Below are 23021 nucleotides of genomic sequence, written 5' to 3' on the forward strand. Positions count from 1 at the left end.
GTATATACTGTACTCGATACCATCTACTGTATCTTGCCTATGCTGCTCTGTACCATCACTCATTCATATATCCTTATGTACATATTCTTTATCCCCTTACACTGTGTACAAGACAGTAGTTTTGGAATTGTTAGTTAGATTACTTGTTGGTTATTACTGCATTGTCGGAACTAGAAGCACAAGCATTTCGCTACACTCGCATTAACATCTGCTAACCATGTGTATGTGACAAATAAAATTTGATTTGATTTGATCCCCAATCAGAGACAACGATAAACAACTGCCTCTGATTGAGAGCCACACCCGGCCAACAAAGAAATAGAAAAACTAGAATGCCCATCCAAATCACACCCTGACCTAACCAAATAGAGAAATAAAAAGGCTCTCTAAGGTCAGGGAGTGACATGAATTTTGAGAGACAGAGAGAGAGAGAGAGAGAGAGAGAGAGAGAGAGAGAGAGAGAGAGAGAGAGGGGGGGGGGGGAGAGAGAGAGAGAGAGAGAGAGGGAGAGAGAGAGAGAGAGAGAGAGAGAGAGAGAGAGAGAGAGAGAGAGAGAGAGAGAGAGAGAGAGAGAGAGAGAGAGAGAGAGAGAGAGAGAGAGAGAGAGAGAGAGAGAGAGAGAGAGAGAGAGAGAGAGAGAGAGAGAGAGAGAGAGAGAGAGAGAGAGAGAGAGAGAGAGAGAGAGAGAGAGAGAGCAAGAGAGAGGTGAACAGTGAATAAGACAGTGTAAGAATCCCTTATGTATGAGGGTGAGGGAAACAGAACTAGGGCATGACGGACGTAAAAAATATTGTGTGTGTCTGTGTATGACAGATAGTGTGTTTATCTCTGTGTGCATGTTAATCTGTCTCCTTAATTTCCTTATTTCATTGCATTTCTAACTCTTTATCCAAAATTCTGCTCATTCCTCAATTTCTATTTCCCTTATCACTCTATCTCCTTTGCTCCCAAATTTTCTTCTCTCTCTAAGTCCAAGTTCAACACACACACACACAAAGGAGAAGACAACAAACAGTCCATCTCAGCAATATGAGAACAATTATTTTTAATGTAGTTTATAAACAGCTTTTGAAACTGGCGTAGTTTTGTAACCACATACAAAATTAGGGTCGCATTGTGGGAAGCAGGGAGGGAGGGAGGGAGGGGAAGAAATGCAGAGGATGAGGAGGAGGAATGAAAGGAACCAGAAAAGTGAACCATTTATCTGAACTAACTGCTTAACAAAGTAAAGACAGAACTGAAGAAAGAACAAATTAAAAGAAGTGCAGCGTCCTTCAGACAGACTGCCGACAGACTGCCAACAGGCCGCAAACAGACTGAAGACTGCCGACAGGCCGCAAACAGACTGAAGACTGCCGACAGGCCGCAAACAGACTGAAGACTGCCGACAGACTGCCAACAGGCCGCAAACAGACTGAAGACTGCCGACAGGCCGCAAACAGACTGAAGACTGCCGACAGGCCGCAAACAGACTGAAGACTGCCGACAGGCCGCAAACAGACTGAAGACTGCCAACAGGCCGCAAACAGACTGAAGACTGCCGACAGGCCGCAAACAGACTGAAGACTGCCGACAGGCCGCAAACAGACTGAAGACTGCCGGCAGACTGCAGACAGGCCGCAAACAGACTGAAGACTGCCGACAGACTGCCAACAGGCCGCAAACAGACTGAAGACTGCCGACAGGCCGCAAACAGACTGAAGACTGCCGACAGGCCGCAAACAGACTGAAGACTGCCGACAGACTGCAGACAGGCTGCAAACAGACTGAAGACTGCCGACAGGCCGCAAACAGACTGAAGACTGCCGACAGGCCGCAAACAGACTGAAGACTGCCGACAGACTGCCGACAGGCCGCAAACAGACTGAAGACTGCCGACAGACTGCCGACAGGCTGCAAACAGACTGAAGACTGCCGACAGACTGCCGACAGGCCGCAAACAGACTGAAGACTGCCGACAGACTGCCGACAGGCCGCAAACAGACTGAAGACTGCCAACAGACTGCCGACAGGCTGCAAACAGACTGAAGACTGCCGACAGACTGCCGACAGGCCGCAAACAGACTGAAGACTGCCGACAGGCCGCAAACAGACTGAAGACTGCCGACAGACTGCCGACAGGCCGCAAACAGACTGAAGACTGCCGACAGACTGCCGACAGGCTGCAAACAGACTGAAGACTGCCGACAGGCCGCAAAAAGACTGAAGACTGCCGACAGACTGCCGACAGGCTGCAAACAGACTGAAGACTGCCGACAGACCGCCGACAGGCTGCCGACAGACTAAAAGGACAGAAAGGACCGATCCAGTTCCTCCGTGGTTACAAACGTCACCCTCACATCAACGAACGGACACAGAGGTCATTGTAGATAGCATCACCTCAAGGATTTTTTTTACAGCGGTACAAATACTGTCTGCCGCAGCGTCCACCCACTCTTGTCCTGGAGACACACAGCAGGAAGTGCACGAACCACACCTGATTCAACTAATAAGAACTGAGTCACCACTAGGGTCGGATGGTATCCAGAATCTTATCCTGGGATTACCAGAATGCTAACAAAATTAGCACAAGTAATAGAGAATTTCCATGGAGCCTGCTAGCTAAATGTTCGAGCGCAAACGGCAGTCCAACTTATAAAGTTATACATACATAGGTAGGCCACCGAATGCCATTTTTGGTGAGTTTGAACTTTTACTAGGGAATGTGAACGAGAGACACTATGCAAATGAACAGTACTGGCTCTGGAGCAGCACGTGTACGTACACACAGTGTCTGTGTGGAGTCTGGAGTCGCTTGGGCAACGGGCCTGCCTGCTCTGCTCAGAGAAGATGGGGGAGGAGCAGACAGCAGAGGAAAGAGAAGAGAAAAAAAGTCAGGAAATCAAAAGATTGCAGTGGCAGCTGTACAAATGATTAATCCAAAGGGCTTTGGCTTCTCCAACACGGCAGAAACACAATATAATGTCCAATCACCTTATTCATTCAGTCACTTAATTAATTAGCAAGTTAAACTTAGGCGTTGCGTTAATGCAGAATTCTTTATTTTTCACGCAGACAAAAAAAAAGGTAAAACGCATAAGAAATATCTTGTTGCGTTTTGTAAACGCAAATCTATTGTAATTTCTGATCAGCATCAGACAAATGTTGTGCTTCAGTTGCACTTCTCCACTCGGGTGAGAATCCACGGACGGGCATCATATCAGCAGACAACGCTTTGCCTGACGTGGAGCTACTCTCTATTTAGTTATAGATGATCAAGGGCGGCCTGGAGTGTTTAAAAAAACAAACAAAAAATTCCCTCTCGGTGAACATTTCATAGGGCCGTAGTTTGTCGACCCCTGCACTAGCCGAATCAGTGCAAGGCTAGAACAAAAGCTCTCGTTGTTCCCACAGGAATGAATTGAGAAACACAGGATTAGTTGAATCAGGTCTGTTAGTGCGGGGCTGGAACAAAATCCCTGTATATCTCCAGGACCAGGGTTGGAGACCACTGTTCTACAGGGACATCCGTCACTGTGGGGACAGCTTGGTGAGTGTAGGACTGGACAGGGCTGGGCAAGGCTGGGGAGGTGTTGTTACCCCTCCAGTCCACAAGGAGCACTGTGGGCCCTCTGTCACCTGTCCCTTTATCACCTCTCCACAAAGAAGAGTTCCAGATCCTGAAGAAGGTTCTAGAACCATGAATAAGAGTTCCAGAACACTGAAGGTTTGTGAATCACGAAGAGAGTTCAAGAAACATGAAGAAGATTTCAGAAACATGAAGAAGATTCCTTATCCTAGAGAAGGTACCAGAATCACGAGGAGAGTTCCAGAACTCTCTGTCTCCTCAAACATAGCAGCAGTTCAGTAGAATCAGAACGTTCCATGTTCAGTCTCTCAGATCCATTGTGTAGTTTAGAACACTCACAACATTCTCAGATCCATTGTGTAGTTCAGAACACTCACAACATTCTCAGATCCATTGTGTAGTTCAGAACACTCACAACATTCTCAGATCCATTGTGTAGTTCAGAACACTCACAACATTCTCAGATCCATTGTGAATTTTAGAACACTCACAACATTCTCAGATCCATTGTGTAGTTCAGAACACTCACAACATTCTCAGATCCATTGTTTAGTTTAGAACACTCACAACATTCTCAGATCCATTGTGTAGTTTAGAACACTCACAACATTCTCAGATCCATTGTGTAGTTTAGAACACTCACAACATTCTCAGATCCATTGTGTAGTTCAGAACACTCACAACATTCTCAGATCCATTGTGTAGTTCAGAACACTCACAACATTCTCAGATCCATTGTGTAGTTCAGAACACTCACAACATTCTCAGATCCATTGTGAATTTTAGAACACTCACAACATTCTCAGATCCATTGTGTAGTTCAGAACACTCACAACATTCTCAGATCCATTGTGTAGTTCAGAACACTCACAACATTCTCAGATCCATTGTGTAGTTCAGAACACTCACAACATTCTCAGATCCATTGTGAATTTTAGAACACTCACAACATTCTCAGATCCATTGTGTAGTTCAGAACACTCACAACATTCTCAGATCCATTGTTTAGTTTAGAACACTCACAACATTCTCAGATCCATTGTGTAGTTTAGAACACTCACAACATTCCAGAATGAGGACTGCACCTGAAGCAGCAGTACCAAATACTCATTCCATCATTCCTTCATTATTCCTCTCTGACTGATGTTGAAATGCCCCATGTACATGTATGTTCATATGTGGCAGGCTCTACAACAAGCCATGAGGCTATTGGAGAGATTAAATAACCTCTCAACTCCCCTCTTAGCTATCATTGACCTCTGACTTCTGGGCTTTGAGACTCTTGGGCATCTAGGCTTGCCGTAGGCGCTAACCTCTCCCTCTTTCCCCACTGGGCACACACTGGTTGAATCAACATTGTTTCCACATCATTTTAATGAAATTACATTGAACCAACGTGGAAAAGACGTTGAATTGACGTCTGTTCCCCAGCGGGTGTCCACAACTAGAATGGCTTATACAGTGGGTATGACAAGAATTTACCCCCCTTGGATTTTGTTGCGTTGCAAATTGAAATTGAAAGGGATTTATTCATTCAGATTTGTTTTTTGTTAATGATCTACACAAAATGCTCCATAATGTCAAGGTTGAAATGTAATTCTACCAATGTTTACAAAGGAATATAATTTCAATAACTTAAAATATATTATTTGCATAAGTTTTACCTCCCTTTGTTTTGGCAAGCCTAAATTAGTTCAGGATAAATTGTGGCTTAAATGATTACACATTTTCGGACTTATAAATTAATTATATATACCCATTGATTAATGTAGAATGCTTCATGAGCTTAGTTCGATGTTTGTAAATTATGTAAATGTAAACAAATACTGTATAGCCTCAAAACAAACACTGTATAGCCTCAAAACAAATACTGTATAGCCACAAAACAAACACTGTATAGCCTCAAAACAAACACTGTATAGCCTCAAAACAAACACTGTATAGCCTCAAAACAACACTGTATAGCCTCAAAACACGTGCTACAACTATCATTTTGAAATCATGGAAGGTCATTCCATGAGAGAGAGAGAGAGAGAGACAGAGAGAGAGAGAGAGAGAGAGAGAGAGATAGAAAGAGAGAGAGAGAGTGTTGGGTCATTAACACAGTTTAATATGGGCAGCAGGTAACCTAGAGGTTAGGAGTGTTGGGTCAGTAACACAGTTTAATATGAGCAGCAGGTAACCTAGAGGTTAGGAGTGTTGGGTCAGTAACACAGTTTACTATGGGCAGCAGGTAACCTAGAGGTTAGGAGTGTTGGGTCATTAACACAGTTTAACATGGGCAGCAGGTAACCTAGAGGTTAGGAGTGTTGGGTCAGTAACACAGTTTAATATGGGCAGCAGGTAACCTAGAGGTTAGGAGTGTTGGGTCAGTAACACAGTTTAATATGGGCAGCAGGTAACCTAGAGGTTAGGAGTGTTGGGTCAGTAACACAGTTTAATATGGGCAGCAGGTAACCTAGCGGTTAAGAGCGTTGGGCCAGTTGACATTTTAGGGATGTTTTTCTAGAATGTCAACAACGTGTTAGGGTCATGTTATCATCATGGCTGAGGTATCCTCTCAGGTAATATGGCTATAGTAGTATTCTTCTTATTGTATTCTCAATTGAATCAACCACAAAATCAGAACCCCTAGAGGTGAGACTGATATTCCCCTTTATGACATCATCAAAGAGCGACGGTGTAATTCCACTGGCTAAGCTTCAGTTAAAATGAACGCATCAACAGAGAACACTTCAACACACACACACACCTCAGTGCAGGAGCCAGAGCTGGTCAGTCACAAGTGTATGTGCTGAACTGTCCTGTAGGGTGTTGTTGATAAAACATTAGCTACATGTAAACTCAGTCTCAGCTGAGTGACAGCAGCACAGGCAACAGGATGCAGAGAAAAGTCCCAGCGGGGCAGGACGCCACGTTACTATTGGCTCTCTTGACCCCAATGGGCGGGCCAACTGATGTCATGGGGACACACTTGTTCCTCCTGCGAGGGGGGGCGGAGGGGTTGTTTTTATTCCCTCCAGGGGTGTAGTCCTCCTCCTCCCTCAGTACCTGCACCTCGTTCTGACCCCCCTTGCGACCCCGGGTACAGTTCCTGTGACTCCCCTTGGGCGGCCTGGGAAGGGGTAAGGGTAGGGGCGAAGGTGACGGGTCCCTGTTGTTCTGGTCCCTGTGTGGGAGGTGTGGGTGCTGGTGGTGGTTATGGCGGTGCTTGTGGTTCCTGTGATGGAGTCGACAGTCCTCCTCTTTCGTCTGGGACTCCCCCAGCCGGGCCTCTCCACCTACGACACCACCTCCCCGGGCTTCTCCTGCTGAACAGCTGGGTAAGTCCTCTTTCCTCAAGCCCTTCAGGTCCCGGCCCTGGAGCTCAGGAGGGGAGACGCACTCTAGCACCGACGTAGAGCCCCGGAACCTCCGCAGCCACACCCACAGTGGCAGAGCCTGGATAACGATGATAATACATTTTAATCATTTAATAATAGACAATCAATTTAATTTAATAATGCATGCCTTTAAAAACACCCAAGGACAGATTACATTAAAGTACAATAAGATAAATAATAATAAATAAATACTAATAAATAATAAGATAAATAAATAAATAATAATAATAAATACTAATAAATAAATAATAATAATAAATACTAATAAATAAATAATAATAATAAATACTAATAAATAAATAATAATAAATAATAATAATAAATAAATGCACAAATAATAATAATAATAATATTAAATAATAATACATAAATGATAATAATAATAATAATAAATAATAATAATAATAAATAAATACATAAATAATAATAATAATAATATTAAACAATAATACATAAATAATAATAATAATAATAAATAATAATAATAATAATAAATAAATACATAAATAATAATGATAATAATAATACTAATAAATAATAAGATAAATAAATAAATAATAATAGTAAATAAATAATAAATAATAATAAATAAATAATAATAAATAGTAATATAAATAAATAAATCATAATAAATAATAACAATAATAAATAAATACTAATAAATAAGATAAATAAATAAATACAATTTGATTTGATTTGATTTGAAAAATACAAAATGAAAAAAAAGACAAAAAAAATCAATCAAAATGAAACAAGCACAAAAAGGGGAGATGGTCAGAATATGAGTCTATCGTGAAAGTATCTTGGCTAGCTGAAAAAGCAAGTTGTGTGTTTTGGAATCCACCTTGCAGTCACACTCCCAGGGGTTGTTGTTGAGTCTGAGGTACTCCAGGGAAGACAGCAGAGCCAGGCTGGCCCCAGACAGCTCAGTCAGAGAGTTGTTGAACAGGTAGAGGGTGGTGAGGCGACTCAGGTCGTGGAACGCCAGACGGTGGACCCACTGCATTAGATCAGAAACCATTGATGCTAAATGCCATATTAATATCCTCAACTATTCTATATTATTTTCTGTACTTGATTAAATTAATTTAGAAGCAATGTACATACACACAAAATCCCCATTCCAATAGGAAGAGCAATAGACCAGCAATAGACCAGTAATAGACCAGTAATAGACCAGCAATAGACCAGTAATAGACCAGTAATAGACCAGTAATAGACCAGTAATAGACCAGTAATAGACCAGTAATAGACCAGTAATAGACAGTAATAGACCAGTAATAGACCAGTAATAGACCAGTAATAGACCAGTAATAGACCAGTAATAGACCAGCAATAGACCAGTAATAGACCAGTAATAGACCAGTAATAGACAGTAATACACCAGTAATACACCAGTAATACACCAGTAATAGGCCAGTAATAGACCAGTAATAGACAGTAGGCAAAAAAATCCCTGGTGATGAAGTACAATGAATATTTCAACATTTATCCAAGTAAAAGACTGAATTGGGGAGGGGTGAAAGAGTTCTTGGCTCTGGTGGTCTTGACTTTGGGGTGTCTGGTGGGCTGGCTGGTTGTACTGACTTTGGGGTGTCTGGAGGTCCTGACTTTGGGGCTGTCTGGAGGTCCTGACTTTGGGGCTGTCTGGGGGTCCTGACTTTGGGGCTGACTGGAGGGCCTGACTTTGGTGTGTCTGGTAGTCCTGACTTTGGTGTGTCTGGTAGTCCTGACTTTGGGGCTGTCTGGAGGTCCTGACTTTGGGGCTGTCTGGAGGGCCTGACTTTGGTGTGTCTGGTAGTCCTGACGTTGGGGCTGACTGGAGGTCCTGACTTTGGGGCTGTCTGGAGGTCCTGACTTTGGGTCTGTCTGGAGGTCCTGACTTTGGGGTTGTCTGGAGGTCCTGACTTTGGGGTTGTCTGGAGGTCCTGACTTTGGTGTGTCTGGTGGGCTGGCTGGCCTAGCTCTAATTCTGCAGACTCTAGTACACAGCTTCAGTGTTTAAAAAAAAGAAAAAAAAAAGAAAGACTTCGGAGTGTCTGTACCTGTAGCCGGTTCTGGTGTAGTAAGAGGCGGTCCAGGACTCCCAGTCCCCTGAATGTGTTCTGGTGGAGGGACCAGAGCTTGTTGCCATGGAGGAAGAGGTGGGTGAGGTTCAGCAGGTCCACAAACAGATCATCTTCCAGGAACTCCAACTGGTTGTTCTGTGGAGTGATGAGGAGGAGGGATGGGAGAAGTAGGGAGAGAAATACAGATGTAGTATCTTAATTTGATCACTCTGTTGTCATGAAAATCAAAAAGTACCCTAGTAGAAACATACATTCCCTGAAACCTCACAGCCGATCTAAACTAATTTAGCATTTGAATGTTTTTTTAAATTATATATGTATATATAATCAAATCCTCCTTATGCAGGATACATTTTCTCCCGTGGAGAAACTGGTCAAATTAAGATCTGTTTACAGTGCCTTCGGAAAGTATTCAGACCCCTTGACTCTTTCCACATTTTGTTACGTTACAGCCTTATTCTAAAATAGATTAAGAAAAAATCAATCCTCAGCAATCTACACACAATATCCCATAATGACATCACAATACCCCATAATGACATCACAATACCCCATAATGACATCACAAAATCCCATATTGACATCACAATATCCCATAATGACATCACAATACCCCATAATGACGTCACAATATCCCATAATGACAAAGTGGGGAACAAGGGGTTTTAGAATAACAGAAAAAAAGAAGAAAAAAAACTAAATCTTATTTACCATTTGCTATGAGACTCGAAATTGAGCTCAGGCGCATCCTTTTTCCATTGATCATCCTTAAGATGTTTCTACAACTTGATTGGAGTCCACTTCTGGTTCTTGATTGGACATGATTTGGAAAGGCACACACCTGTCTATATAACGTCCCACAGTTGACAGTGCATGTCAGAGCAAAAACCAAGCCGTGAGGTCGAAGGAATTGTCCGTAGAGCTCAGAGACAGGATTGTATCGAGGCACAGATGTGGGGAAGGATACCAAAACATTACTGCATTATCCAAGAACGCCGTGGCCTCCACCGTGGCCTCCACCGCGGCCTCCACTGCGGCCTGTAGCAACAAAGACTCTTCCTAGAGATGGCCACCCGGCAAAACTGAGCAATCGGGGGAGAAGAGGCCTGGTCAGGGAGGTGACCAAGAATCTAATGGTCAATCTGACAGAGTTATAGAGTTCCTCTGAGGAGATGGGAGAACCTACCAGAAGGACAACCATCTGTGCAGCACTCCACCAATCAGGCATTTATGGTAAAATGGCCAGATGGAAGCCACTCCTCAGTAATGACAGCCCGCTTTGGAGTTTGCCAAAAGGCACCTAAAGACTCTCAGACCATGAGCACCAAGATTATCTGGAGCACCCTCGACAACTACTGTGATTATTATTATTTGACCCTGCTGGTCATTTATGAACATTTGAACATCTTGGCCATGTTCTGTTATAATCTCCACCCGGCACAGCCAGAAGAGGACTGGCCACCCTTCATAGCCTGGTTCCTCTCTAGGTTTCTTCCTAGGTTTTGGCCTTTCTAGGGAGTTTTTCCTAGCCACCGTGCTTCTACACCTGCATTGCTTGCTGTTTGGGGCTTTAGGCTGGGTTTCTGTACAGCACTTTGAGATATCAGCTGATGTATGAAGGGCTATATAAGTAAATTTGATTGGATTTGATTGGATGAAACCAAGATTGAAGTCTTTGGTCTGAATGCGAAACGTCACGTCTGGAGGAAACCTGGCACCATCCCTATGATGAAGGATGTTTTTCAGCAGCAGACGGAACTGGGAGACTAGTCAGGATCGAGGCAAAGATGAACAGAGCAAAGTACAGAGAGATCCTTGATGAAAACTTGCTCCAGAGTGCTCAGGACCTCAGACTGGGGCGAAGGTTCCCCTTCCAACAGGACAACGACACAAAGCACACAGCCAAGACAACACAGACCCAGCCCCGGACCCAATTGAACATCTCTGAGACATGAAAATAGCTGTGCTGCAACGAAACTCCCCATCCAACCTGACAGAGCTTGAGAAGATCTGCAGAGAAGAATGGGAGGACCTCCCCAAATACAGGTGTGCTAAGCTTCTAGCGTCAAACCCGGGAAGACTGGAGGCTGTAATCGCTGCCAAAGATGCTTCAACAAAGTACTGAGTAAAGGGTCTGTATACTTATGTAAATGTCATATTTCAGTTTTTATTTTTATTTGCAAAAAAAAATGTAAAAATCTATTTTTGCTTTGTCATTATGATATATTGTGTTTAGATTGATGAGGGGGAAAAAACGATTTAATCAATTTTAGAACAAGACTGTAACCTGACAAAATGTGTAAAAAGTCAATGGGTCTGAATACTTCCTGAAGGCACTGAGATAAATATAGAAAGTAGGTTCTCACTATAGCCATGATGTGTGTAGCTAGTTTGGTGGCTTATTTCTGCTTTACCAAATGAGGAGAGTTACAAACTTCACACGCCAGTCAGAGTTATACTTAAACTTTATTTTTAATAATAATAAGAGCTTTGCAATAGCCTTTTGACTTTCAATGATGCGCTATCTCTAATGAACCATTGAAAAGTAACAACAGAAAAGTACAAAGATCTTTTATAGCCAAGATACACACCTCTCAACTTACATGACGAACAACAGATACATAGAATGGGTCACAAGGTTAAGATTTGTATGAAAGATAGCTATAAAACATAGCAGAGAGTTACTGCTGTGTCAACAGGTCTCATTGTAAAGACCAGTGTCTGGCCCCCTCCTACTCCAAACTGGAACCCGTCTCACCCTTGTACGGCATAGCACAAAAACATTACCTCATGTTGTCTGGAATGCTCTTTAGGCTTTATTACCCAAAGACATCATAAATCTCCTCTGTCAGTGTTATCTCATAGAGGCCCAATCCTCAGTGGAACACACACACACAATAGTTAACAGAACACTCTATTCTGTCGAATAAAACAACCATTCTAATGCAATACAAGCATTATAAAATAATCTTGCAATTTGCCACGACACTAGCTATCTAATATAGCTAAGATTTTCTATTTTATTCCTCTACCTGCAGATAGAGGTACTGCAGGCTGCTGAGCCCCTCGAAGATCCCCGGCGGCAGGCTGAGCAGCCCACAGTGGTAGAGGTGCAGGGCGTGCAGGCGGCCTAGGCCCTGGAAGGTGTCTGAAGCCAGGGCCCTCAGGTGACGGTTGTCCCCCAAATCCAGCTCCTCCAGACGGGCAAAGCCGTGAAAAGTGGAGGCCTGGATGTAAGAGATGTTGTTGGAGTAGAGCCACAGCATGACCGTGGTGGGACTGAAGTGGCCTCGCAGCAGACGCTGAATCTTGTTGTTCTGGAAGAATGGAGAGAAACAAAGGATGAGAACGCTGCTTAGGGTCTGGATGTGGCTCTTTGGATGTGGTCTGGATGTGGCTCTTTGGAAACCGGATGGCAACATTGACGGACGGCAACATTAGAAATTATAATTAGACAAACCTATTCCAAAAGAAGAAGTCCAAGACACTCAGCATTACATTTTATTTTTTAGTACAAATGCTTTTTAATTTCCTAGACTACACATGGTTGAGTAATCAACTGGTTCTTACCTGCAGGAAGACCCTCTCGCTCTGGGCTGGGATCTCCTCTGGGACAGACGGAAAGTTGTGTGCCTGACAGGATACGGTGCTGGGAGAGGTGTAGCAGATACAGTCCCTGGGACAGGGGGAGGAGAGGTCCAGGCCGCACAGGACGAGGAGCAGCTCTACACCTCCAGAACCTGACAGACGAAAGAGGAAGTTAGTTGGGACACACAGCACCACACCAGCAACACAACTTCAGAGAGGAGAGACATCTTTTGGAAAACTTTTATTGGCACTACTACTGTCAAGTCAGCTGGTACCAAAATAAAAGACAGAGGGCAGAGAGGAGGGGAACATAGCAGAGAGGAGGGGAACAGGACAGAGAGGAGGGGAACATGGCAGAGAGGAGGGGAACATGGCAGAGAGGAGGGGAACATGGCAGAGAGGAGGGGAACAGGGCAGAGAGGAGGGGAACAGGACAGAGAGGAGGGGAACATGGCAGAGAGGAGGGGAACATGGCAGAGAGGAGGGGAACATGGTAGAGAGGAGGGGAACATGGCAGAGAGGAGGGGAACATAGCAGAGAGGAGGGGAACATGGCAGAGAGGAGGGGAACATAGCAGAGAGGAGGGGAACATAGCAGAGAGGAGGGGAACATGGCAGAGAGGAGGGGAACATGGCAGAGAGGAGGGGAACATGGCAGAGAGGAGGGGAACATAGCAGAGAGGAGGGGGAGAGGAGGGGAACATAGCAGAGAGGAGGGGAACATGGCAGAGAGGAGGGGAACATGGCAGAGAGGAGGGGAACTAAGCAGAGAGGAGGAGAACATAGCAGAGAGGAGGGGAACATAGCAGAGAGGAGGGGAACATGGCAGAGAGGAGAGGAACATGGCAGAGAGGAGAGGAACATGGCAGAGAGGAGGGGAACATGGCAGAGAGGAGAGGAACATAGCAGAGAGGAGGGGAACATAGCAGAGAGGAGGGGAACATAGCAGAGAGGAGGGGAACATTGCAGAGAGGAGGGGAACATGGCAGAGAGGAGGGGAACATGGCAGAGAGGAGGGGAACATAGCAGAGAGGAGGGGAACATGGCAGAGAGGAGGGGGACATGGCAGAGAGGAGGGGAACATGGCAGAGAGGAGGGGAACATGGCAGAGAGGAGGGGAACATAGCAGAGAGGAGAGGAACATAGCAGAGAGGAGGGGAACATAGCAGAGAGGAGAGGAACATAGCAGAGAGGAGGGGAACATAGCAGAGAGGAGGTGAACATGGCAGAGAGGAGGGGAACATGGCAGAGGGTAGGAATAGAGGAATGGAACAACAGAGCGAGAAAGAGAGGTAGCACAGAGAAAGAGAGAGCATAGAGAGAGAGAGAGAGAGAGAGAGAGAGAGAGAGAGAGACTATAGAGAGAGGAGAGGAAAGAGAGAGAGAGAGAGAGAGACTATAGAGAGAGGAGAGGAAAGAGAGAGAGAGAGAGAGAGACACTATAGAGAGGGGAGAGGAAAGAGAGAGAGAGAGAGAGAGAGAGACTATAGAGAGAGGAGAGGAAAGAGAGAGAGAGAGAGAGAGAGAGATAGAGAGACTATATAGAGGAGAGAGAGAGAGAGAGAGAGAGAGAGAGAGAGAGACTATAGAGAGGAGAGGAGAGAGAGAGAGAGACTATAGAGAGAGGAGAGGAAAGAGAGAGAGAGACTATAGAGAGGAGAGGAGAGGAGAGGAGAGGAGAGAGAGACAGAATTAATTGTATTGTGTGCTGATTGATGAGGGGGAACAAACATTTGAATCCATATTAGAATAAGGCTGTAACGTAACAAAATGTGGAAAAAGTCAAGGGGTCTGAATACTTCCTGAATGCACTGCGTGTGTAACATTACACAGTAAATACTTCCTGAATGCACTGCGTGTGTAACATTACACAGTAAATACTTCCTGAATGCACTGCGTGTGTAACATTACACAGTAAAAATGGCGGAGTAAATCAAGTCTATTTGAAGAAAATGTTAACATTTGGTCCCAGTCCAAAAAAGATTAAAACGTAAACAAATGGAAACAAATACATTTTTTTGACTCAATTGAAATGTTACTCTGCATCATTGCATTTCATTCTGTACAGTATTTCCATTTTTAAATAACTATGTCACTTTTTTTTCTTTTACTCTCTCTCTCTCTCTCTCTCTCTCCTCTCTCTCTTTATATCTCTCTCTTGCTTTCGCTCTCTCCGCCTGTCTGTCTGTCTGTCTCTCTCTCTCTCTCTCTCTCTCTCTCGCTGTCTCTCTCTCTCTCTCTCTCTCTCTCTCTCTCTCTTTGTTCAGTATCGTAGAGAGTAATGTTTACTCCTACAAGTGTCATTACGAATTCACTCTGACTCATAATACTAAATAAATTGAGTCGGATCAGGGTAAACAAAGAGACATTATATTACTACCATAAATCAGTCAACACAAAAAAATATATTGCAATAAGAGGATATGTTTATTACATGAGATGCCAAAAAAACAGCTCAAACGGTTCCTGCATTTGTGCACAATCTTTGAAATAAAATATAGCAGTGGGGACAGTGCGAATTGAAAGCCACACCCCCCTAGTCGGAGAATTTATAAATTGCTCTGATACTGTTTACAACGTAATGAAATCACACTAAGCAACACGGGATCACAAACAAACTGGAATCATCACCACAACCATATGACATCTGTATGTCGATATGCTTTGTAAATAGAAGAGATGTTCAACCACCAACAACACGGGGTCCCTTTCCGGTCCGTACAACTTCGCATGGCACGGACATGTTGAAAGACTCAGTGTGTCTAAAGCAACCGGCAGTACGTTGTCATCTTTTACAAGAATACACTGGAATTTCGTGAAATATTGGCATCTCACAATGAACTATAAGACGAACAACCAAATCTGAACGGTATACTGTTACATTCCCTTGATGTTTGACCCATTTTACACTCAGACTCCTGGAAGAAGGCATCCTATCTCATCAGCTTCTTCCATTGCATCAGATTCAAGGCGACCATTTTCTCTGGACCATCCAATCATTCTAGGTCAAATGTTTGCCAGTTGTTGCCATGGCACTTTGGTGTTTCTTGTAGTTAGTTATGTTTTCACTTCTTTAAAACATTTTTTTGAATAAGTGCTTTGCTTCATAGTGCATATACCAGCTATTGAGAATTGGCCTGATTTTCAGAATACATCGTAAAATTATGCTTTGGTTACAACCTTTTCCCAGGAAACAAATGCTAAAACAATCTGTGGGCGTTCTGCAATCAAGTGCTTCAAAATAGACTGTAATACCGTCTGATAACACAATGTGATCAAATGCCAGTGTTGATCATTTGGAGACAACAAGCCACCAACGAACGATAAGTGGGTAAACTGCGTAGTAGACACCAAGACTGAATGGCATTTAAGTCCAAATCATTGGAACCCAGACTTCACACTGCTGGGCTCTGTTGCTTCTTCCCATATAACCATAGTTGAAGCTCTGAATTCTCATTTCTTTTAAAGGTGAAATGCTTGTTTTGCAAGTGCTGTTGTAGCGGCTTCACCTCAAACTTCCCTCCACGATGTCATGCACGATATCAATTGAAACATTCTCACTTGTATGAAAGTACTGTAAGTGTCACGCTGATACAAATGATTCGGGAGACAGGCGCAGGAATGCGTAACAGGCTTTTTTATTAAGCCCAAAATTACGGCGTGCCGTGTAAAGGCATGGGGACGAAAACCAAACAGACACGTAACGAAAACACAAGGTTGAAACCCAAACAACAGGGCCAGGAGCACCTCAAATAAATACGCACGTGCACAATGACGTGCACAATGATTAACACACGGGACGAGACCCGTAATCATCTGCGCAATCCACAAGGGCACGAAAGCCCTAAACACACAGCACAGGTACTCACACGCAACAACAGACATAGTAACAATAATCGACCCCATTCCACTTTGGAGAGGCATTTTGTAAAGTAAATGGCACCCAATGTATGTATGCATGCCACGCTTCGAACCAAGGGGAATAGCGGTTTCAAAGTCGTCGTACAAGAGTTTAATTCATATTGTATGAGTCTCTTCTGAGAATAGAGAATGTTTCTTAACGATCCATCACACAGGTCGAAGTAGACTTTCTTTGGGACCATCCACAGGCTGCCACATTTAATTTACGTGTGCATTTTTGTAAATAGACTCTAAACGTCAACAAAAATGGGTATGTTCATGAATTTTTCTGTAACAATAACCTGGTCATACGTTCCAGTGATTTCTTTGCAACGCGTGTCAAATCTTGCGCCAAGAACATTTTCAACTGGATCTTGAGTTCCCTCTTCTCTCTGAGAAATATTTCAACCTTTTGGTTTTCAGAATTCAATACACTGAAAGGATTTTCTATTTGCCCAAAACACTGGATCTATCTATATCATTGTTGCCAGTTTCCTGTAAAGACAGACACTTCTTCACTGACTGTTTAGCTTGACTGTGGATCATCATCAACTCTCTCTTCAATGGAACTAACTAAAGCCTTTACTGCTGTTTCACCAGCTCCTGCTGCTTTGAGTTGAGCACAATTATCCACAACACTCTTATTATATAGATCTGAATCACAATTATCCACAACACTCTTATTATATAGAGCTGAATCACAATTATCCACAATACTCGTATTATACAGAGCTGAATCACAATGTGAGCTTAGTGCTGGCACATCACCAAAACTATTAGCAGCGGTAGAAGGGCCTTCACCATCATTAACAGAAACTGCTTCGGTAGGCTCCTCATGTGCCTTGTTATGATGCTTTCAGATACATGTGAAGAACCAAACGGAGAGAATTCCCCTGGACAAAAGAACGTGGGTTAAATTCAGCTGTTTTTTTAGATGGCTATTTGCCTGGCGGCATTTTGTAAATAAAACACAAACATTTCTGTTTCTCAAACAGATCTGTTTAATGCGCCGTTCTGTCCCTCAACTCTGCTACCCCGGGATTCGCCTCAGTTGTGTAAACGTCAGTGTCGTAGATTGTCGTTTGTAGAAAAAGTGTTCAAGTTTGACAGACTGGATGAGGTACCAAAGACAAAGCTCATCAAAACAGCCCAGTGAGCCAGATGGCTTGCAAGGTACCCTCATGTTCGTCAGTCAAGATGAAGTATGTGTGAATGCTCGTTCTCTGGGTCCCCACGACATGCTGATAGGGCTGTTGATGTAGCGTGATGCCACCCAGATGCTGGTTCTTGCCATCCATATGCTGCTGGCTGCTGATGCCTGTCTATAAGACAATAATGTACAGTCAGAACATCTACTATTAATTCTCACAACATCTACTATAAGTCTCACGGGCCAGACAGTAGTGATGCTAATATGTATTACAGTGTTATACTGCCTCAGCTGTAGTAGTTTACCTAGTAAGAGGTATTATAGAATGTCCTGAATCATCTAAGAAAAAGAACAACAGACACAGACCCTGGGACACCAGACATATACCCCAGGACAACAGACACAGACCCTAGTACAACAGACACAGACCCTGGTACAACAGGCACAGACCCTGATACAACAGGCACAGACCCTGATACAGCAAGCACAGACCCCAGGACAACAGACACAGAAACGGGGACAACAGACACATACCCTAGTACAACAGGCACAGACCCTAGGACAACAGACACAGACCCGGGGACAACAGACACATACCCTAGTACAACAGGCACATACCCTAGTACAACAGACACAGGCCCTAGGACAACAGACACAGACCCTAGCACAACAGATACAGACCCTATTACAACAGACACAGACCCTAGTACAACAAACACAGACCCTAGGACAACAGACAAAAACCCTAGTACAACAGACACAGACCCTAGGACAACAGACACAAACCCTAGTACAACAGACACAGACCCTAGTACAACAGACACGGACCCTAATACAACAGACACAGACACTAGAACAACAGACACAAACCCTAGTACAACAGACACAGACCCTAGTACAACAGACACAGACCCTAGGACAACAGACAAAAACCCTAGTACAACAGACACAGACCCTAATACAAAAGACACAGACACTAGGACAACAGACACTAGGACAACAGACACAGACCCTAGGACAACAGACACAGACCCTAGGACAACAGACACAGACCCTAGGACAACAGACACAGACCCTAGTACAACAGACACAGACCCTAGGACAACAGACAAAAACCCTAGTACAACAGACACAGACACTAGGACAACAGACACAGACCCTATTACAACAGACACAGACACTAGGACAACAGACACGGACACTAGGACAACAGACACAGACCCTAGGACAACAGACACAGACCCTAGGACAACAGACACAGACCCTAGGACAACAGACACAGACACTAGAACAACAGACACAGACACTAGGACAACAGACACAGACCCTAATACAACAGACACAGACACTAGGACAACAGACACAGACACTAGGACAACAGACACAGACCTTAGTACAACAGACACAGACCCTAGTACAACAGACACAGACCCTAGGACAACAGACACAGACCCTAGTACAACAGACACAGACCCTAGTACAACAGACACAGACCCTAGTACAACAGACAAAACCCCTAGTACAACAGACACAGACCCTAGTACAACAGACACAGACCCTAGTACAACAGACACAGACCCTAATACAACAGACACAGACACTAGGACAACAGACACAGACCCTAGTACATCAGACACAGACCCTAGGACAACAGACACAGACCCTAGGACAACAGACAAACCCCTAGTACAACAGACACAGACCCTAGTACAACAGACACAGACCCTAGTACAACAGACACAGACCCTAATACAACAGACACAGACCCTAGGACAACAGACACAGACCCTAATACAACAGACACAAACCCTAGGACAACAGACACAGACCCTAATACAACAGACACAAACCCTAGGACAACAGACAGACTCTTGGACACAATGTTTCTTTCTCAAACTATTTTGTTTTGATTCCTATCAACATTCCATTTGATAATAAGACTCAGATGTCCTTCTCCTAATTCATTGTTCTCCAGTAGCCAAGGTTGGACAAAATTGAGAAAAATCTCAGTAGTAGCCAGTCATTCTCCTGGAGCGCATTGGTTTCAGTCTCTGCTCCAACACCTGGCCATATCACTGAAGCTGTACATTAGGATCGTTGATAAGATACATACATACTAAGTAACTCTCTGGGCCAACCCAACATCACAAAGACGCAACCTCGGGAAGATGAATACCATTTTTATATTATAGAAAGACAATCATAGCAACATAATGAAAGGCTTACTTAGGCTGCACTTAATCAAAATCAAATGTTTATTACAAAAGGTAATACAGAAGGTGTAGAGCTTACCGTCAAATGCTTACTTACAAGCCCTTAACCAACAATGCAGTATTAATCAAATATAATTAAGATAATATTGACTAAATTAACTAGAGTATTTTTTTTTGTAAAGAATAATGGAACACAATAAAATAACAATGTGGAGGCTATATACAGGGTATTACGGTACAGAGTCAATGTGGAGGCTATATACAGGGTATTACGGTACAGAGTCAATGTGGAGGCTATATACAGGGTATTACGGTACAGAGTCAATGTGGAGGCTATATACAGGGTATTACGGTACAGAGTCAATGTGGAGGCTATATACAGGGTATTACGGTACAGAGTCAATGTGGAGGCTATGTACAGGGTATTACGGTACAGAGTCAATGTGGAGGCTATATACAGGGTATTACGGTACAGAGTCAATGTGGAGGCTATATACAGGGTATTACGGTACAGAGTCAATGAGGAGGCTATATACAGGGTGTTACGGTACAGAGTCAATGTGGAGACTATATAGAGGGTATTACGGTACAGAGTCAATGTGGAGACTATATACAGGGTATTACGGTACAGAGTCAATGTGGAGGCTATATACAGGGTATTACGGTACAGAGTCAATGTGGAGGCTATATACAGGGTATTACGGTACAGAGTCAATGTGGAGACTATATACAGGGTATTACGGTACAGAGTCAATGTGGAGACTATATACAGGGTATTACGGTACAGAGTCAATGTGGAGACTATATACAGGGTATTACGGTACAGAGTCAATGTGGAGACTATATACAGGGTATTACGGTACAGAGTCAATGTGGAGACTATATACAGGGTATTACGGTACAGAGTCAATGTGGAGACTATATACAGGGTATTACGGTACAGAGTCAATGTGGAGGCTATATACAGGGTATTACGGTACAGAGTCAATGTGGAGGCTATATACAGGGTGTTGCGGTACAGAGTCAATGTGGAGGCTATATACAGGGTATTACGGTACAGAGTCAGTGTGGAGACTATATACAGGGGGTACCGGTACAGAGTCAATGTGGAGGCTATATACAGGGGGGTACCGTTACAGAGTCAATGTGGAGGCTATATACAGGGGGTACCGTTACAGAGTCAATGTGGAGGCTATATACAGGGGGTACCGGTGAAGAGTCAATGTGGAGGCTATTTACAGGGTATTACGGTACAGAGTCAATGTGGAGGCTATATACAGGGTGTTACGGTACAGAGTCAATGTGCGGGGTACAGGTTCGTCAAGTGTCACGCCCTGGCCATAGTTATTCATTGTTTTCTTTATTATTTTGGTTAGGTCAGGGTGTGACATGGGGGATTTATGTGTTTTGTCTGGTCTAGGGGTTTTGTATGTTTATGGGGCTGACCTTTCTAGGTAGTTCTGTATGTCTACGGTTGCCCAGATTGGTTCTCAATTAGAGGCAGCTGTCTGTCGTTGTCTCTGATTGGGAACCATATTTAGACAGCCATATTCTTTGGCTATTTTGTGGGTGGTTGTCTTCTGTCATTGCACCAGATAGGACTGTTTCAGTTTTCACTTCTGTTGTTTTGTATTTTTGTTGTTTTCTCGTTTATCGTCGATATTAAAGATGTTGAACACTAACCACGCTGCATTATGGTCCTCCTCTCCTTCCCAGGAAGAAAACCGTTACATCGAGATAATTTGTACATGTAGGTAGGGGTAAAGTCACTATTCATAGATAATAAACAGCGAGTAGCAGTAGTGTGAAAACAACGGGTGGGGGTAATACTAATCCTATGGCTTGTGGGTAGAAACGGTAAATTAAGTAGCCTTTTGGACTGAGACTTTGGAGTTCCGGTACCGCTTGCCGAGAACAGTCTATGACTTGGGTGACTGGAGTCTTTGACAATTTTTATAGGGGGGGGGGGGGGGGGGCTGGGTTCATCTGACGATCTTCATCTGCTCTCCTCTTTCTGTTAGGACTTTGTGTCATGGTAACAGAGTCTGATGAACATCCACAGAGTTAACAGAATCTGCTAAAAACATGAATAAATTAACGTTCTCAACAATGCTACAGGGATAATAGAACCAAACTGCATTGTGTGTCTTTAGAGTTGATTGGTTCGTCATGCACTACAACCCCATTTAGCATGCTATAAACGTCAGGTCCAAATAGTCTGTCGTAGAAATCATTAACCTCCGGCCCCGGTGCACAACTGAGCAAGAGTTTTATTTTATTTTCATGTCGTTGTGTGTGTGTGTGTCTGTCTGTGTGTGTATGTTTGTCACACACACACTCAAAGGCGCCCACACACACAAGCAAACAAACACAAATACAGAAAATTGTACTTCAACACAAGCACGCAAACACCACTATCCTGCAGGTTATCCTCTAAAGGTAGAAGAAAAGCAATGTTTCCTCCAACTGAACCCCCCCAGTACTACATGGTGTAACCCCCCCCCCCCAGTACTACATGGTGTAACCCCCCCAGTACTACATGGTGTAACCCCCCCAGTACTACATGGTGTAACCCCCCCAGTACTACATGGTGTAACCCCCCCAGTACTACATGGTGTAACCCCCCCAGTACTACATGGTGTAACCCCCCCAGTACTACATGGTGTAACCCCCCCAGTACTACATGGTGTAACCCCCCCAGTACTACATGGTGTAACCCCCCCCCCCCCAGTACTACATGGTGTAACCCCCCCAGTACTACATGGTGTAACCCCCCCCCCAGTACTACATGGTGTAACCCCCACAGTACTACATGGTGTAACCCCCCCAGTACTACATGGTGTAACCCCCCCAGTACTACATGGTGTAACCCCCCCAGTACTACATGGTGTAACCCCCCCCCCCAGTACTACATGGTATAACCCCCCCAGTACTACATGGTGTAACCCCCCCCCCCCCCCCAGTACTACATGGTGTAACCCCCCCAGTACTACATGGTGTAACCCCCCCAGTACTACATGGTGTAACCCCCCAGTACTACATGGTGTAACCCCCCCAGTACTACATGGTGTAACCCCCCCAGTACTACATGGTGTAACCCCCCCAGTACTACATGGTGTAACCCCCCCAGTACTACATGGTGTAACCCCCC

At 44.0% G+C, this 23021-nt stretch overlaps 1 protein-coding gene across 1 annotated transcript in view; it reads right to left on the reverse strand.

The window, feature by feature from the left end:
* Nucleotides 1–6191: 6191 nt before the first annotated feature.
* Nucleotides 6192–23021, reverse strand: part of LOC139417926 (reticulon-4 receptor-like 1) — a 143745-nt gene continuing 126915 nt past the window's right edge. Inside the window, exons 2-6 of the mRNA XM_071166919.1 lie at nucleotides 12591–12760; nucleotides 12053–12337; nucleotides 8997–9155; nucleotides 7796–7951; nucleotides 6192–7009 (exon numbers count right to left, since the gene is read on the reverse strand). Coding sequence (XP_071023020.1) covers nucleotides 6419–7009; nucleotides 7796–7951; nucleotides 8997–9155; nucleotides 12053–12337; nucleotides 12591–12760 — 1361 coding nt within the window. The 3' untranslated portion in view covers nucleotides 6192–6418. The remainder of the gene's footprint in view (nucleotides 7010–7795; nucleotides 7952–8996; nucleotides 9156–12052; nucleotides 12338–12590; nucleotides 12761–23021) is intronic.

This window comes from Oncorhynchus clarkii, chromosome 10 (genome assembly GCF_045791955.1).
Source record: "Oncorhynchus clarkii lewisi isolate Uvic-CL-2024 chromosome 10, UVic_Ocla_1.0, whole genome shotgun sequence".
NCBI lineage: Eukaryota > Metazoa > Chordata > Actinopteri > Salmoniformes > Salmonidae > Oncorhynchus > Oncorhynchus clarkii.